Here is a 19,000-nt window from a genome sequence, read left to right as displayed (position 1 = left end):
TTTTTTCAAATAACAAAACAACCAAACAAAAAAAGTTCTACTTTTGGATTTACTTTTTATTCAAAATAATTGATGTTAGTAAAAAGGAATATTAATTAAAAAATGATAACAACGAAATAAAGTAGGTCAATTCATTTTATTTTTTACATTGATTAATGGTTGCTTGCAGAACGCATAGATGACAAACAATCAATTTATTTTTTCACCACGCTACATGTCCGATGTCTGTTGTTCGACGTTCGGTCGCACATTATGTAAAAAGCTTCTAATGGTACATCGTATGCAAGTATCTAAAGGCGCAAACCAGGCGCTGAAAGACACAAAGTATGCGTTGATAGGCGCAAACAAGGCGTTGAAAAGCGCAAACGTGAAGCTGAAAAGTGCAAACAGACACTATATATATAAGATATTGTATAAACAACGACATAATTTGCTATGAATAAAGCGACGTAACTTTTCTGGTGATAACCTGAATACAAAGAAAAATAAAATTATTTGTATTTTACAAGAAGTAGTGTTTTATAAAATGTTTGCACTATTTTTTTATTGAATGGCATTGATATTTTATTCGTGTATTGGGATTACTATTTCGTATAACATTGTATGTTGCGATACTTGATCAAAACTAAAAAATATTTCTCATAAATAAATTTTTTTAACAAATGTTCAAAAATTATCCTTAAAGTAGAACAACAGTAAATATTTTCACAAACAACTGATGTCTTGATATTGAATTCTAATCTTTTGATTACAAATGAAGCTTCAGCAGGAACAAAATAAACAATTACAGCTTATACATGTAAAAATTTTAGACAACAAACAAAGTAGTTTATCAACAAAAACAAATTCAAAAGCTCCACCATCTCGTATTTCTATAGTTCCAAATCTTCAATTTAATATAACTTAAATGTTGCTTCAAATGAAATAACAGATTCTAATTTTGTGAATAATACTCTATGAATTTAAGTTACGCATGCCAATGTTAGATAATTGATTCAGTATATACCAGCTACGACTCAATTACATCAGCCATTATTAGATCCAGTTCAAGAAAATAACGTTAACAAATAAAATATTATATTTTAAAATTTTATATATTCTTTCCTATTACCATTGCTATCGATACTTCATAAATATATGCTTACTTCTACGGTACTCTTTGAAATATTTCTTTCATTTTTTGGGAATTTTTGAGAATTAATATATTCTAACGTTGAAATATTGTCTGGCTATATAATATTTTGAAGATTGTACCGTTTCTAATCGTAAGTTCTATTTATTGTTTTCTCATAGAGGAAGCTTTATTTTTATGAAAAAATGTTTTACCGAAAATCATTTTGAGAAGTTTGTTTAATGTTATCAGGAGTCTAAAAATACAATTTTTACAAAATGATATGTGTGTGTGTATGTGTGTGTCACGTATGTATGGCGTTGTCAATAACTCACATTCTCTACGATAAAATTTGTCGACCCTCGGGTTTTCAAGGGAATTTATTGGCGAAAAAGGGAAAACGACATAAATTAATCTAATTATCCCTGATAGTAGTAGTAATTTCCTATTTTCGTTTCGTGAATGCAAAATAGGTGGAAATCGAATTTTTCCACGTAGCTGAAGTATGTAGTATAATCAAGGGCTTAAATAATATTAATAAAAATAATAAAAGTAACAATAACGATTGTAATTTCGATTGTCATCTTCTGTATTCACATTTGTTTTAAACACAATTAATGTTGAATTGTAATAAATAATCATTTTCGATACTCGTACGGCGGAAAAACAATACCAAGGCTGGAAATAGAATTACAGTGCTCTCACATACCAAATGTTTTGCTTTTCCGTCGCTCGAGTGTCGAAAATTATTTTTTATTGTAATTAAAAATCGAATGCCTTTACAACGAATGCGATAACAAGAGATGACGAGGGAAATCACAATCATTATTTTAACCTCTTGAACGTTAAGATTCTTTAATAATTTTATAAGAAAACCTCCATATTGTAGCTATACGGAAAAATTCGATTTTCACGTATTTCGCATTTACGAATCGAAAATGGGATATAACCATCATTATTAGGGACAATTAGGGCAATTTAGGTCGTTTTTCCTTTCCGCCAACCATTTCCATTGAAAACCCAACCCAAACCCGGAGCCCAACCCTGGAGCCCAACCCTGGAGCCCTGGAGCCAATTTTGTAGTCCTGCTATGAATGTTATTTTTACCATGTGAAAAGTGGAACAAAAAAGATTCATTCAAATCCATCCAGTAGTTTTATAAAAAATCAAAATTCTATGATTTAAAAAAATTATAAAAATTAGTTTTTCAATTATTTTTAATCTTATATATGGGTTTGTTAAATTTTATACTAGAATTTTGTAGTAATTTTATTTTCTGTTTATTTGAAAAATAAAATGTTATCTCTAGCTACTCCTATTTTAGTTACGTTACTAAACGTTGAAAAAAAATCATATTTTGAAAAATAATAGATGAAACTTTTCCAAAATTTTACTGAAGGTATCTCATATTATATGTAAAATATCCTGTATATTTCCAGTCTTTACATGCATTAATTTCAGTAAAAAAAATTTTTGTTTTAAAATAGACGTTTTATGTTTTTACAATAATAGGAATAAATTGAATTAAATTGAGTTCCAATTTAGTACAAATATTGCTCATAATAAACAATGAACCGAGTTCTTTATACAGGTCATTTGAAATCGTGGCATCGTTACTTTCAGACCTATATAAAAAATTTAATAACAATTTGTCACGTTATAATTTTGATATAGATTGTATATATTGTAAATATATTTTTTTGTAACGATTAAAAGGCAAGTTATTTATTTTAATTATAAAACAAATTTAAGTAATATTTATAGAATTATATATAAATAATAACTGCTTATTTAATTTTCTATGAAGAAAACTTGTAATTTGATCATTTATGTAAAGCATCTAAAAGAAATATCATCAGTACTTGTTTCGATAGATTTTACTACTTTCAAAAATTTTATAAGGGTTGGTAGAATAAAATAAATTTATTAACGCCATTATAAGAATGTTTGTTTCTCATTGCAAGGCTTATCGCAGCTTCGATCTGCTTCTGGTATGCTTGGTATCGTTGTTCATACGTCTCGCTCGGTTGAAATTGACTGAGAACACGACAATAACAAAAAAATTTGTTTTGCCCGAGAAGTTTGGATACAAGTTATCCCGAAGACAACAACAAGGCATCGCACTTGTTGATCGCGACTGTGAGAGAGAGAGAGAGAGAGAGAGAGAGAGAGAGTGAGGAGATTGCTGCTGCAGCTGACAATGTCACGGATGTTGGTTCGGAGAACGACTGCCCGCATGGGTATACTTATCTAAGGAGCCACTTCTGCTGGACTATCAAGTTCTCGGCGAGTACATGTTCCACCCTTTGGAAAATCTACAAGGCGATGAAATTTTTCCCTTTGGTGTTCCGTCGATGTACTTGAGTCGTACTTGCCAGGCACACCACCGCCAACGACAAAAGAAGAAGCAGGCGAAAGGGCGAGAAAACATGCCGGAATGTCCGCTTAGATTATTTCTTTTTGCTTCTTTGTTGCTTGTCAAAGCTATCCTTAGTCGCGTGTCGCTCTTCCCCTTCCATTTCGTGCACACACACTTAATTTAATTTAGGTGCGCTACCGAATTTTTTAGCCAATCTCACATCTACATTCGCTATTTCCTATCGCGGTCGCTCATGCATTAACGAATATCCGTTAGTTACAGTTTAAAAATAATTTCGACAAAATATTTAAATAAGATTACTACAAATAAAGTTATTTAAAAGTAGTAATCATTAGCAATGAAATAAAAAGTTAATATAATTTTTTTTATTTGAAAAAGCTAGAAAATTTTTTTATCGTTAAAAGATTATTAATAAAGCAAACATGCAATTTTTTACTTTGTTAAACGTTCCTTTTAGGGAAAATGTTCATCAATAACAAGCTTAGATCAAATTATTCACATGTTACCCCTGTAACTTCACTTGTAACTTATTGTCTGACCAGAGTTGCTTCTGGATGTACAGTATGTAGCGGCTATTGCGCGCTCGCTAGATTTCGACTCTAGTATTTTTTGCTCTGTTTATTATAAAAATTTTTCAGGTCATAATAAATTTTATTTCAATGTATTATACAGAACTCAACCAGAAAGAAAGCTTGTGATGAAAAGTTGTTCGAGAAAACAACATTGAAAAAATCTTATTTTTCAATTAATTTCCTCGAAATTACATCAATTGAATTAAAACTTTTTTTGAAGGAAAGATAGTAATCTAGACTTCTTATTTTACTATTGGATGTATCAAAATATCACGCATGCAAACTATAAATACGATGAAACACTTTCCGGGGAGCTCTGAGCAACTAACTTATAGAATATAGTGTTGTGTACAGCCAGGCTTCACAGCTATTTCATATCTACTCGCATGCATGCTGCGACCGTAATACTTGATAATGAATGTTTCCCCAAAGTTTTATCAAAATTAAAATCTCTTGCGGCCTGGTGATCTCTTTGACAGTTAATTATATTCTACTACGATCTTAGATATATTCCATTAACGTAAAATTAGGTACTTGTTTTTTTTTCTTATTTTTAGATTGGTGAAAGCTTGAATCTGTGTAAAATTAGTATGTAAGAGTAGTATAAATTCTATGATTAAATTTGACTTCGAAGTTACATACAAAGACCTCGGCTCATTATTAATGAAAGGAAAATAAAATTACTATGAAACTCTAACATAAAATTCAATAAATCTCATGTATAAGACCAAAAATTATTGAAAAAACAAATTTCATAATTTTTCGAAATCATATAATTTAGAGTTTTGATCGATCTATCCTATAGATTTGAATGAATCTTCTTTTCCATCCTTCACGCGATAAAAACACAACCAAAAAGTCTTTACGTGACAAATGTTACTGTATAGAATATAAGTTACTAACAACGACATAGATCATACACATACATACATACAGACATTTCATAATAATTGAATTTGAAAGATTCCTGATAACCTTAAATAAACTTCTAAAGTAGTTTCCGGTAAAAAAAATTATCATCAAAACAAAGCTTCCTTTATGAGGAAGCAAAAAAGTTTAACCTAAGTTAAATTTAATTTTTTATTTAATTAACCTATCCCGGGGTAATGATTGATAAAAAATGATGGTAAACAACGATTTTTGTAGGTCTCTAAATAGTTTAAGTTTATTTTTTTAATAGATCTTAAATAAATTTTTGTTACTTAAAATTTCGACCAAGATGTATACGTATACAATTTTTGTAAGATAAGAGAATCCAATTGACGTAATTTTGGGTTTTTTCTTGTACATAACACACCTCATTTTGCCTTTCCTTTTACTCATGTTATCTGATAATGAAGTACCTGATACCGTCATTTTCAATAAATAATAATGTTAAATAAGAGTGAATTTTAACAATTACGAATTTTAAAAATTGCGAATTAAGGGATTTTCATATTTTACAATATAATTAAGCTTTGTACGTTTTTTGTATATGTTTACGTTTCTATAATATAAAAATCGTGCTTACTGTCAAAATTTGCTTTATATAAGAAAAATTGATATAAAATAAGTAATAAATTTTAATTTATTTATATAAAGAATTGTCTAATAAATATTAAATAAAATTTCGTTAAAGAAGAATTCCAGACAAATAACTACCTAAATAAAGATCTAAAACTACGCCTTCAATGCTTCGAAAGATTGCTTATATAATAGTTTTCTTTCATTAATTTTATTTTAATTTCCTAACAATTCTCTATTTAATAAATTAATTAAGCTGCTTTTAAGATAAAGTTTAAAACAACAAATAATAGACTCTTGAAATAAAAGATTGGCCTAACTGAGAAAGTACACAACAAACCAAACTTTGGCCAACAAAGCAAAGAATTCACGAAGTTCATGTTTCTGATAGTGTGAGAAGATGTTGCACTCTTATGCAGCTTGCTCTGCACATTTAGATAAAAATAATACGCCAAAATTATAAATTATTTCATAGTTTTCCACACGTGTTAATTAAGATATAAAGAGTGCATTTTTCAGATGTTTTGAAAATCTAATTTAGATTACAAAAGCAATAGTCTAAGCTAATTAAAGTATGTGTGTTACGATTAATCAAGTAGTTTGATACTCTTTTAGATACGTGTGACTTTAGTAACATATATCTTCAAAAGTATTAAACCATTTGATAAATAATGGGACAAATATCAGACTCAGCTTGGATGATTGCTATTTTTACCTTAAGTATACTGTAAGAGTTATACTTTAATCTAAAAAACACACCTTTGTCGATACATTAAGATAGCCGTGTAGAAAAGAAGAAGGAAAACTGCAGAAATAGTTATAATCTCGGTCTGTAAAATTAAATAACGTCAGATGCAATTATATGATCGACATTAAAATTTTATGATAGATTCTTTTTAATCAATCGAATATTTCATACTTTAATTTGAGTGTGTGCCACTCCCGGAACTCAAATAATGGCCCTTAAATCTTGAAAACATGAGTGATATAAACATTTCAATTAATTAATATCATATTCTATTATTAAAATTATTGATTAAGTGTTAGACTTTAGTGAAGACTGTAGGATGTCCCGGCGCATCACAAGTCAATCGCACTGTATGATTACTTCGTGCTGCCCTCTGGTAGAACATTTTTTGGACATACTTACGTTCAATCATGTAGGAACTTTACTAAATATCTAAAGATTATAGCTTATTTTAAATTAACTTTTAATGAGTGAAAATGAACATCACGTCTTACCTGATTTAGGATTCGTTCATTTTGAAGATTATAGTAAAATAAAAATAAAATTATTCTCTGCAAAAAGAATCATATACCCAAAGAAAAAATATAAAAACATATTGTTATTTGTAAAATATAGTTTGTATATAAGTTTACTTTTGTAATGCATATTACATTTGCATAAATGAAATTTTTATTAAAATACGGGTTAGACGAAATAAGCCAACTGTTATAACATAAAAACTAAATGAAACGCAATTAGCATACGTCTTGATATTAGAAATGTAAACGATTTCAAGGAAGAACGGATAAGTCATTTGATCTTGACAAGAATTGTTAAACCAAAATCTTAAAGTCCTAAAAATCTTGAAAATCTTAAAATCTCTCTCTACTTAACATCGAAATTACAATTTCTATACAATAATTGCTTGTTACAAAAAAAAAATTCATTTTAAAACCGTCTCTAAGCACCTATATCCTACTCGTATGTCAATTTCACCTTTTTTAAGGATGTTCTCTTGCTCAGTGGTTTGCAATTTCGGCTCCGCGCAACTAAAAAATGTATATTTAAATTTAACTCGGTCGTATTCTAAAAGTTGTCGATAGTTTGAAATGAAAAGATTTGGAGGTATTCTTTATAGTGTATATCTTTATATGTATATTATATTATATACTATTCTTTATAGTGTATATCTTATAGTTTTCTTTGAAATTCGATAATAAGTGTTGTTTATGAAAAGTCACAGAATACGTAAGTTCCATAAACAAACGGCTGTTAAGAATTTTCAAAAATCCATATTTTTTTAATACTACATTGGTTGCTATCATTCCAAGTATATATGTATAAATTTCTAGATCTTAATATAAATTAGAAAAATTTACAGACTTGATTTAGTTAATCAGCGCCGTACAGCGATCGCGATTTTTAACATTTTCTTTAATAACTTTTAAAAACGTCCCGCTACCTATTTTTTAACACGGTAGTTGATAAAGGGTATAAGAAACTTCTTTTTCCCAGAGTTTTGTGAAATTCTAAGGAAGCTTTTTATGTTGTTCTTCATTCAAAAGATACGGAAATGTTATAGTCAATGTATTTTTTTATAAAACATTAATTTTTCCGTTTTGATTTTGTTATATCATATAGAAAACTTTCTTAGAATTTTGCGAAACTCTAGGAAAAATTAACATTTTATGTGAAAATATATTGGCTACAACATTTTCTCATCTTTTGACTGAAGAACATAAAAAGCTTCCTTAGAATTTCGCAAAACTTTGGGAAAAAAAGTTTCTTATAGCCTTTATCGACTACCGTTTTAAAAAGAATGGGTAACGGAACATTTTTTTAAATTGTTGAAGAAAATGTTAAAAATTGTGTTCACCATGCGGCGTTGATTAACTAAATCGAGTCTGTAAATTTTTCTATAAAATACAAAGTTTGATTAGTAAAAGCTCGTTTGACTTTCAACGTAAAACTAAGTATTTAGGTTATTTGAGCAAACGAAATGAAATCTCTAAACAATGCTTCATTTCGTTCATCCAAACTTCAAAAAAATGTACTAAATATTAAAAGAATGCGTACTGCTAATGCTCATAAAATATTCAAGTTTAGATTTATATGCATTTTCAAATTGATTACGTACCCATTGTCCAAATATATTATGTCTTCAATATTTAGAAAAGCTCATAAGATTCAATAGTCCGTAGCTATGAGAACTTCAGAAGTTTCGCTTATCCCTGCAAAAGTTCGCACTATGCTGTATGCTGTAATGAATTTCTACGCATAGCTTCAGAAGTTATTTCATAGCAGATAAAAATGCCACTAAAATTATCTTTTTGTTAGTCAACTATAATTATCTAACATTTTAATAAATCACATGGTGCCTTGTAAGATACCTTCAAAATTCCAAGTTAATGCTATCCTAATAAAAATGTTTTATTCGTTGTTGCAAGGAAATACCTCGAGTTGTCTATTGACTGTATTTGTGAAAAGAGTCTTTTCACAGTCTTGGCATAGAATGCGTTATTATTCTATGTTCTGAATAAAGGGAATGAGGATATGCTTATGTAGAGAGCGTTCTGTTCTCAATCGGCGAATCGCGCCGCCGCGTTCTTAAATGCAGTTGAAGCGCATGCGCCTGGTCATGCACCACGCGGTAAATAGGTAGAATTAGAGGCATCTTTTCCTGCCACTTGCTATCTTCTTGGGCGACGACTTAGCCAATTGGATCGCCGCTGGGCTCATGTGCAAAGGCACGCTTAGTTGATTGGGCTTGTTATTGCCGAAAGCCAAAGAAAAGCGCGTGTAAACGAGTCGTTCATCAGCGAGGCAGTGTTCATGCCCGAACGATAGCTGTAGAAGCTGGCTAGAAAGCGAGCGAGGGAAGTGCCGAGAAAGACAGGCGGAGGGATGGAGCGGGAGTGTATAGGTAAATACAAGCAACGCGGCGCTACGCGGGCTAACGATATTGGCCAAACTCGACATGCGCCCTCGCAACTGGGTCAGACCGAGAGAGAAATGCATAGCGGAAATCCAGCTTGCCAACCTAGTCCGACGAGATAGGTCGCCAAGAGAGAAAGTGCGAGGACTCTGCGCTCTTGGCCCGGCCAAATTCGACCCGTTTTTCCTCCTCGCTAATCATGGGCTGGACGTCGCTGCGTGTGCGCGTCGTTAGTATTACTTTCAATATTTATTACACTTGTAGTTACTAGATTTATCGCGATGCGTTACGGCATCTGAAATAACGCAGCTATTGAGGTTAGAACCAATGCATCCTGCGTCAGGACGAACGATTACATCAGACTTGTCGGTGCCGTACTTACCTATATCAATCCAAATTCTCTTTTGCAATGCGGAAAAATTTGATGAAACGAGGTTTCTCAGCTTAAAAAGTACATCACATTTTAAACTCAATCATTTGATTAATTAATAAATAGCTACGCTTCATTAAAATACTCACGATTCTGAAGTTCACATTACTCTTTCAATTGGATTATCATTACTTTTTATATCGTATTCAAATAATTGCATTGCCTCCAAAATTTACTTTTGACCGAACCGGCATTAAATTAAAGATCTATACAATAAATGTATGCAGCTATAGTACATGAAAGTACTAGGCTGTACGCGCCTATTAATTATTAAGTCAAATTGCACTTTAGATCGTTCGTCAATTGTACATATATATTTTTTTCAGTACTTAGACAAAATCCCCACAATAGAAGTGTTATTAAAATTCATTTTTAATAAAGCCTTATTCAATAAATTACCTTTGTGTGGTTTATCATCTACCACTTTGTAGAACGTTCTGTATCTCGAGATTTTGTTGATATGAAAAGTTTACAATTTTTCCTTAATTTTCTTTTGCTGTTATTTAAAAAATTTTAACAATGCAATGCCAAAAATTTAAAATAAATTGACTGAACAAATAACTGACCAATTAACATTAAAAGTAGAAATTATTCATTAGCGCTCTACGATAACGAATGACGATTCTCGATATTTTTCTAAAATTACTCTTTTATGAAAGGGGCGCATTTTATTTAAACGTTAAGTATCAGGCAGTCATTCAAGTACTGCATCATTGCAATAGTTATCTCTATAAAGCAAATAAAATACTTCCAATAACTCTTGTAATTCAATGAATAACTAAAAAATTGCGTGCATATACTCAATTTAGAAGAATAAATATTTTACATAACTTTCCATTTAATTTTTCAAATGCGCCATCATAATAAAGTGTTGCTTTTAATAAATTTAAAAACAAATGAAGAATCTCAACAGTGATGTTATTGAACTGTCATTCATTACAGTGTATTTCCATAAGTATGGCAACTTCATTTTTACAAAAAAATAAATCATTTAAGTACATTGCATTAATTGTAATTAATTTGAAAAAAGGTATTCGCAGTGACATAATAAGGGCGTTTAAGAAAATTGAAGTCGATTAAGTCAGTACACAAACCAGGGTTATTTTTGTAGCTCAAAGTGATTGTTACACTAAAATATTTAGTGTTAAAGAATGTAGCCATAGGCTAAAGCTTTCGAGGTTCGATGCTATTCGCAGCATCGACCCATGAACTTTCTGCATTTTTCTGTATGAATCTGAGTTGCTTTAACCTTTCAAGATTTTTAGTTAAGCATTTCATTGGAACCTACGTAGTTATTTATATATAAATTTATTAATAAGTTCAAGATCAAAAGCTTAAGTCGCTCAAGTTTTTCAAAAGTCTATTATTCATATGAAACTTGTTAGTATATAAACAACTACAAGCCATCCATTTTACCTCTACATTTATTAATTTTTTATGAATGAGTTATCCATAAAAATGATTAATTTTTTCTAAATGAAATGAAGAAGTAAATATATTTTCCATTCTGCATAAACCCATTGAAAAATAATTTTCGTGGCAATCTATATAATTTACTTAACATTATTGGTATAACAGAACTATCTTTATAATGTAAAAATATTATATGCTTGGTATGCCACGTGTCTCCTCCGCATGAACAATTTTTGTTGAGAATCAAATATGATCACAATAAATTAAGATAATGCCGTCGAATGTATCAGACCCTACAAGTTTCTGATGCACGCTACAATATTAAAACTATTATTAATTTGTTGGATTTGAATTAATTTTTATAGTGATATTTTCGACTAAATAATGTTCAAATGAACAATAATGATACTGCTTATAAATTTCTCTTATATCGTTGTCGACGACACGAATTTACATGCTTATCGTAATTTGCTATTTGTAATTTTCCGTGCTTCAAGATTATTTAGATATTTTTATTTATAATAACTGTTATATTTAATGAATAGTTGTGATTTATTATTCATCTAAATAGGACTATATTTAATAGAAGTGATCTGTTTGCCATCATAAGAGTTACAGCTAGAGAATTTATTGAACATTAAGTAAGAAAAATGGAATGGTAAAAAATATGGCAAATGTATAATACATTAATCTGATTCTCTTGTGTTTTTTCCTCCGAATCAGTGATACATAGCTTAGTATCTCATACGAAAATTTAAATTGTCTGGAACGTATCTATCCAACCTTAAGATGTATAAAATCGAATTCATTCGCGCTCTATAAATCACAGACTAAGTTAGCTCATACGCATCGCATCAGGCTTATCTCTGACGCGTAATTCTTGCCACGAAGCGAGGAAAGGGACACGTGCACAAACACACATGCAGATCCAATTAGGCCCGTTGCATTTGGCTTCGAGGGCTTCGATGAAATGCCTGGCAGTCTGCTCGATGACATGCCGCAATCAGACGGGCATAGAACGAGCCTCCGTTATTCTAATTAGTATTCAAGCTAAGCACTGTCCTGAGTACCACATTAATAGTATAACGATGATGGTCAGACGAATTAGAAAATATCGCTCGATGGAGGATAGCAAACATCAGGCTAAGCGTAGAAAGGTACAACTTCAATTCAGATTGGAACATTTCAACAAAGTGTACGTTCGTGAGACTGAAGCATAACATCAATAGTTTCAAGCAAAATTATTCAAAACAATGCATTCATTATTCTATTTTTTATGACTGTTATTTTTCTTGGACGAGAATTACATTAATTCTAAATGAAGCTAAATATTGCTTTTACATTTGTTTTCTTTTATCGAAAACAATATTCAATCGGTGATAAAATAATCTATAAATGCTGTAAATATATTGAAAAATAATAGTTAGGTGTATTGTTGCGACACTTTAATTCATGATTTACAATTACAAAAAATATTCTGCGACAAATATTTAATATGTACAGGAAAGTGGTAAGATATTAAGAAATAGAATACCTATAGACTTATCTTAACATTCTTAAAGTACAATTAGGTATATAGCTATCAATGATTTGCTATACTCACGTATTTCTTTCAGCAAAATACATAAATAATTACCACTTATCTATGCATTTAAATATAAATCGAGGAACAATTTAAAAAGTATTGTATTCTTTTCTTTTGTTATAGAAAGAGTTATTTGGTGGCGGCAGCGCCGGAGCTGAAGCAGCAATGCCCGACGGAATTGGAAATCGAAAATTATCAAATGGTTCAACTGGTAGTAATACAAAACATAAATGGTTAAAAGCTTTCAAAAGTCTGAAAACTACACCGACAACTCCTCCGCCTAATGAGAAGTGAGTTTTTATCATGCATATTTTCAATCGTGTTAGGACAATGATTCTATTTATGAATTGAAATCCTCAGCTCTTTTGTTACGAAATTAATATGCTTTATACCTGTTAATTTTTTGTCTAGTATTGAGAAAATCTCACTAGCGTCAGATTATATTGAACTGCAGAGTGCAGTGACATTTAATCAAACAACATCCGCGATTGCATGTAATAATTTGTAGATGATTTTTAGCACTTCAAAAATCGTAAAAAGTAATCAAAGCTTTGATAATATTAACGATCTGGCTTTTTTTATTACTAATGCTTCAGAGGAAAACAAGCAATGTACCATGCTGTTTCCTCCGTGGTCGCCATGTCCAGGTAAGAATTATTTCCATACTCACAATAGCAGCATGGTCTTGGAAATGATCTGGCACGAACTCAATTGAAATTTACAAAAAAAAATTCTTGTCAAAAATACGGTCATTACGGCCAACTCAATTTTAATCTTAGAACAATCAATATAAAACATAGTCAACAGTAATTTTCTAAATAAAGCTCAATGACCTCTATTTTTCCGTTTTCTTGTTTAAAAATACACAGGGTTATATCACTACTAACCTTTAATCCCGCTGAACCATGCGCTTACTGTATTGTTAGTTCAAGTTGATTATTGAAATCATTCAAGTATTAAATTTCTATATATTTTGTTCTTTTTGGACTCATAGTAAATTATTTACATGAATAAAATCTTGCATAAACTATCTAAAAAATTCTTGAAAAAATTACGCTAGAACTTTACATTATATTTGTACTGTTTAAGAAAGAAAAAAAAACCAAATAGAATGCACATTTTTTTTGAGAAACTTAGTCTTGTACAGAATGTCTTAGTGTTATTAATAAAGTTTCATATAAAAAACATCAATGTTTGAGAGAGTAAATTCACTTATTGGCTTATGTCAAGACTGTGTGCCGAGTAAAGTAGCGACCGACTGCAACCGATACGTCGCGCATACGTTCTGTCTACGCTCTGTAATACGAAGCTGCTTTTGTTTTGTTTCCTGAACGACAACATTATGACAATCCTTTCAATTTTTATATTGTTACTGAGTCATACTTATTTTTTTCATAACTATTTCCAATTTGAAATTTCACGGAGTGTACATTCTCAGTCGCCAGTACGAGCCACGTTGTTAAGAACTTTCTCTTGTATGTGAGTGTTCTCACCCAACTTTACGCGTAGACAAAGCGTTGCGTAAGAGAATGATTATTGATAAATTTAAGTGAAAAAATATAAGAATATTCCACATACTATCCAATTTCCTGTAGTCTTTTCCAGAGATCAATATGTACTTTCTTAGTTTTTTATTCAGAAAAAAATTAAAACCTCAATAGTTAAGAATTGCGGCATTTGAATGTACAAAACACTGTTACGAATTGCTGAAAATGAACATTTGTTCAGTACTACATTGTTTTCAAAGATCCCAAGAATGTATATATCAGTTTTAAGATATTAATGTTTATAAGAGCAAACTATAGGAGCGATTTAGTATAAGGGCGTAACAACGGAAGCGGCATAGTTTTTCAACAACAGTATAGTATATAACTTTTAAAAACACACCGTACTTATTTAAATTACTTATTTTATACTTATTACTTGTTTTTTATAGCATGCTTATCCATTCGGAAAATTGATTTTGCATATGTTCTGTCATTTGCTAAAGCAGCTTTCTATGTGAATTTTCAAAAATAAATGAAAAAATTTATTTCTTATAAGAAAATATGTAAAAAAACAAAATGTTCTTGTGTTTAGATTGACGATTCACATGGAAAGTTTCTTTAGAAACTTTCAGAAAGTCAAGATTTATACGTCCCGCACGGATAAGCGTCCTAATAAAATAGGTCACGGTGTGTTTTTAAAAGTTATAAACTATATATTGTTGTTAGAAAGTGATGACGCGTTATTACGCCGTCCCACTAAATCGCTTCTATAACATCTCAAAGTTGATAGGCACATTCTTGGGATCTTTAAAAACAATGTTGTTGGATGTGGGATTTGAGCCAATAACTTTACACGGTGAAGTTTTATTGAAATATAACAAGTTTAATATTTGTTGCTTAAGCCAACTCAACGCAAGAACAAGATATTCGAAGATATGCTAAGCTTTACGAACAAGGACAACTTGCTTGTTTGCCGGCTGAACGATGAGTGCCAAAACTGACTAGTGTTTTCTTCGCGTGGGGCCCGCTCGCCCCCTTTTCCGGACGTCCGCTACAGTTTTCGACAGCTCTAGCCCTCTCTTTAGGCCCCGCTGCCGCGCGCATCCCTTCGCTCCGCCTACGCTGCTATACTCTCGTTCGCTGCCTCTCTTTTAATTGCCTCAAAGGGCTACTTCTACTCTCTCTCTCTCTCTCTCGCTCGCTTTTCCGTTCGCTTGCCTGATGGACCCACGGTCGGCCTGACAGCCTTCCGTGCCGTATGTTTGGGTGACCTTCAATACCCGGGAACAATGTTCCCTCGCGAGGTCTGACAACACTCGGGGAGCTCCTATGCTCGCCGATGCTGATAAAATTGGGCTTCAAGGCCACGCTACGCCGCATTCAAGGCGCTCGTGCACATTCATGCCGCGCAACGTTAACGCGCGAGAGAGATCGAAGCTTTGTTATGTGGCGTATAAAACATGAAGAAAAATATGCAAATTTGAATCGAGAGACAGCCAACGACGAAGTAGTTGCAAACAAGCAAGTTGATTATTCTTTTAACCCCTTTGACTATCTTATATCTAGATTACATATGGACATTTCATATACAGTATAACATGAATACAAATTTGTTCTATTACAACTTACACCTATTCCAGAAACAGACATACGCACACGATGATCATAAATCCCGCTGTTACAATGGTCTTAAAAACTATTGAAAAGAAGACGTTCGAGAACAGCTCCGCATTTACGATATTGACGCTTTTGCTTTTACGCGTGTTCCGTCGCAGGCTTCGGATAAAAAAAAATGAGGTGTATGCAGCGCATCTGCTGACCACGTGTTCCCTGCTGCACTATTTCTCAGGCAAAGGGCCCTAAACCCTTTTTTTTTTTTGAACTACCGGTCAGTATTGCTGCTGTCGTGCCATTTGCTGGTTTTTTTGGGTTTTCCCCAACGGCTTTATTGCCCGCGCGGGCCTCAAATTCTTTTTCAAAACTACGGCGACTCGAAATTTTGCTGCGTAATTTATGATGGGATATTTAGAGCTTGGAGCGCAAGCTGGTAGAAATATTGCGTTTTCAACAAATGTAGTACTAAACAAATTTTCACTTTCAACAGTTCATATGACAGCGTTTGGTGCATTAAAATTACGCCTTTCTCAACTCTTGAGCTTTTAATTTTTTCTAAATAAACGAAAGTACATATTGATCTCTGATAAAGTGTATAGTCAGGAAACTAGATACTATGGTTAATATTCGCAAGCTTTTTCGTTGCAATGCATCAATAATTATTTATAATAATTCACTTATGAGTGAGTAGAACGGATGCAGCGTGTTTTTCACGTGTAAAGTTGAGTAAGAGTCGTCACATATACGAAAACGTCCTTAATTACTGTGGAAAATATACACGAACATTTTCTCTTTCCCTTTTTTCATAAAAATTTTTTTAATGGACTGATATATGCTAATAAAGGCCTTTCTTATAGAGAAACATAGCTTATACGCATTTCCGGGACACGTTACGGCAGCGTATACGGTTCTCGGTTTTTCTCAAAAGATTAACGCTTACAAACGTCTATGAATATTTCTTACAGTTTAAAATAAATAAACGGCAAAATTTATAAATAAAACGTTTTCTACAGTCTGTGTGCGGGACAAAATTTGTGACTTTTTAGTCGCTGGTTTCTTACGTGATAGCGGAAGAAATGTCATGGAGTTAAAGAAACGTATGATCGATTTGTATACTCTGATCGAGCATTCGTTGAACTGGTGTTAGCATTATTACTTAGAGATCGCAATGGCAATAGTGATGAACAAGGCGAATGATTTGCGATGGCTAGGAAAAATCTGGAATCGGAGAGCGGCGGTCACCAGTGGCGCGAGTACACCTACCGCAAGATAACGCCGTGCGATGCCTGTGGCCAAGTGTTGCGCGGTCACGCTCGCCAGGGTTACCGATGCCGAAACTGCAAGGCGAATGCTCACGCCGACTGCATGAGTTCGATACAGCCGCCGAATTGTCCAAGTCTGCAGTCCAAGCGCGGCGCTGGAATACCCTTGTTGCGCAGGCAGAAAAGCACCGCGCCACCCGTCGAAGAGACAGCCACGACCGATCAAAGTCAGTATACATTCTATTCTATTGATTACTCATTCCGAAACTCATCCTCAGAGCCGCCATCAGTCCTTGCACCCCTTTTCTTGCAACGAACACCTTGTGCTTGTCGCTGTGGTACTCGTTATTTTTATGCTCAACCTTTACGTGTTACATGTGTATCAGACGTTACTCGAAATGCCGATCCACCTGGCGATTGCTTTTCCACAATTAGTAGCGAAGCATTGCCCTCGTTAAATGTCAAATGTGAGCAAATGTAAAATTCGACAAGGTTTTGCTGCAGTACAACATCGACAACACATTGTATTTAGAGCTAACTGATCTGAATCCCTTCTCTATATTCAACCTTCTATTCTCAGCACAACTGCTAGTCACTTATTGATTTAGATAACTAGATTGGTACTGTGCGCCTCTGCCTACTTCTAGAGTCTTAGACTTTAGGCAGTTGATGCTAGATTGCTTAAGTATCTTCAGAGGCTCACTGCGTGTCTTGAGGCCTTAATTATATTTAGGCTCTGCACTCATTATTATTATCATCATCATCATCATCATCATCATCATCATCATCATCATCATCATCATTATTGTCGTCGTCATCATCATCATCATTGTCATCGTCATCATCGTTATCATCATCATCATTATACTATTATGTTTTTTGCTATAAAATTTAAGCACTCAAGTGCGACGACTATTTCATCGTCAATCGCATTTAACCGTTTTCTTGCCTTTGAACGTATCGACAAGCAACCTGTTATTTTGGAGTTGCCACATTGTTATTGGCCATCTGACATCATCCAAATAAAAATTCATCGATCAACATTAATCTGTTCAGATATTCAATAGTTTCCTGCAAATTATTACAAATACATGCACTGGTGCCTTAATGAAAATAAGATCAACGGCTGGTTGCTTAACGATACATTTTGATGGTATTGCGCGCAAAAAAGAGAACTAGCAAGACGACAGGCAGGCAAGATAAAAAAGTGACAAATCGATGACTAGCATTAGAGAAAACAAGCAAAAACATCTTAGAGCTTTGAATACTCGTGAAATACTGACGAGCGATCTGGCAGATGTGGACGCCATATACCAGGTGCTGAAGCAGGCTGGCGAAATACGTGGCAACTCGGCAAACTCACCACCTACGCCTCCTACGGCTGGTCATCCTCCCCCCGGTGCAGCACCTTCGTCGTCAGCGAGGACAACTACCTCCTCCCAACCTTGTTCCTCGTCTACCTCTGGTAAGACTGACGCACCGCCTGCCTCTCCCTTATTCTTCGTTCATCTCTTTTCTCTTTATATATCTCTCTTTGCTGTTCTATCCCTTTTCTTTCTTTATATATCTATCACATTATATAGCTTTTACGCCATGCGCCCTTCGTTAACGTCACATTAATTTTATTTTACGGCCAATTATTCCTCGGTTTTCTTTCACGATCAATTCTGGCCAATCTACTGCGAAATAACTGGATGTTCCCTTCCAAGATTTCGTTTTATCTGCTTTTCAGTACGAATACTAACTAAGCTGTCAGGTCGATTCACTCGAAAACTAGAAAATAATCGACGTGTTCGGTTTTTCTTTTCTCTTTTCAGTTGCAAACGTAAGTAACGATAACTTTGTGCGCAAATGTCCGCTTCACTTGAATCTATATACCGTGTGGATTGAGCTTTCAGAACAGTGGCTAAACTTTCAGAGCATTTTTATATTTGGCAAGCTTCTACTGCCTCAAAAAAGAATTCTATCGGCTTCACTTCCG

The 19,000-nt window shown here is 33.0% G+C and overlaps 1 protein-coding gene across 6 annotated transcripts in view; it reads left to right on the top strand.

Annotated features, from left to right (window-relative positions):
* Positions 1-19,000, top strand: part of LOC131666226 (uncharacterized) — a 72,687-nt gene that overhangs the window by 43,106 nt on the left and 10,581 nt on the right. For 4 of the 6 annotated variants that reach the window (XR_009302081.1, XM_058938708.1, XM_058938717.1 and 1 more), the window contains 4 exons: positions 12,780-12,946; positions 13,253-13,303; positions 16,969-17,246; positions 18,317-18,484. Coding sequence is in view for 5 of the 6 variants with exons in the window: in XM_058938708.1 (XP_058794691.1) it covers positions 12,780-12,946; positions 13,253-13,303; positions 16,969-17,246; positions 18,317-18,484 (664 nt within the window). In the remaining variant the exon portion in view is untranslated. The remainder of the gene's footprint in view (positions 1-12,779; positions 12,947-13,252; positions 13,304-16,968; positions 17,247-18,316; positions 18,485-19,000) is intronic. The other 2 variants (XM_058938734.1, XM_058938743.1) reach the window with 2 other exon arrangements.

This window comes from Phymastichus coffea, unplaced genomic scaffold, assembly GCF_024137745.1.
Source record: "Phymastichus coffea isolate CEN01 unplaced genomic scaffold, Cenicafe_Pcof_1.1 PCOF00003, whole genome shotgun sequence".
NCBI classification, from domain to species: Eukaryota; Metazoa; Arthropoda; class Insecta; order Hymenoptera; family Eulophidae; genus Phymastichus; species Phymastichus coffea.
Note: the sequence above shows the minus strand (reverse complement) of the source record. Positions and strands in the feature narration are given on the sequence as shown.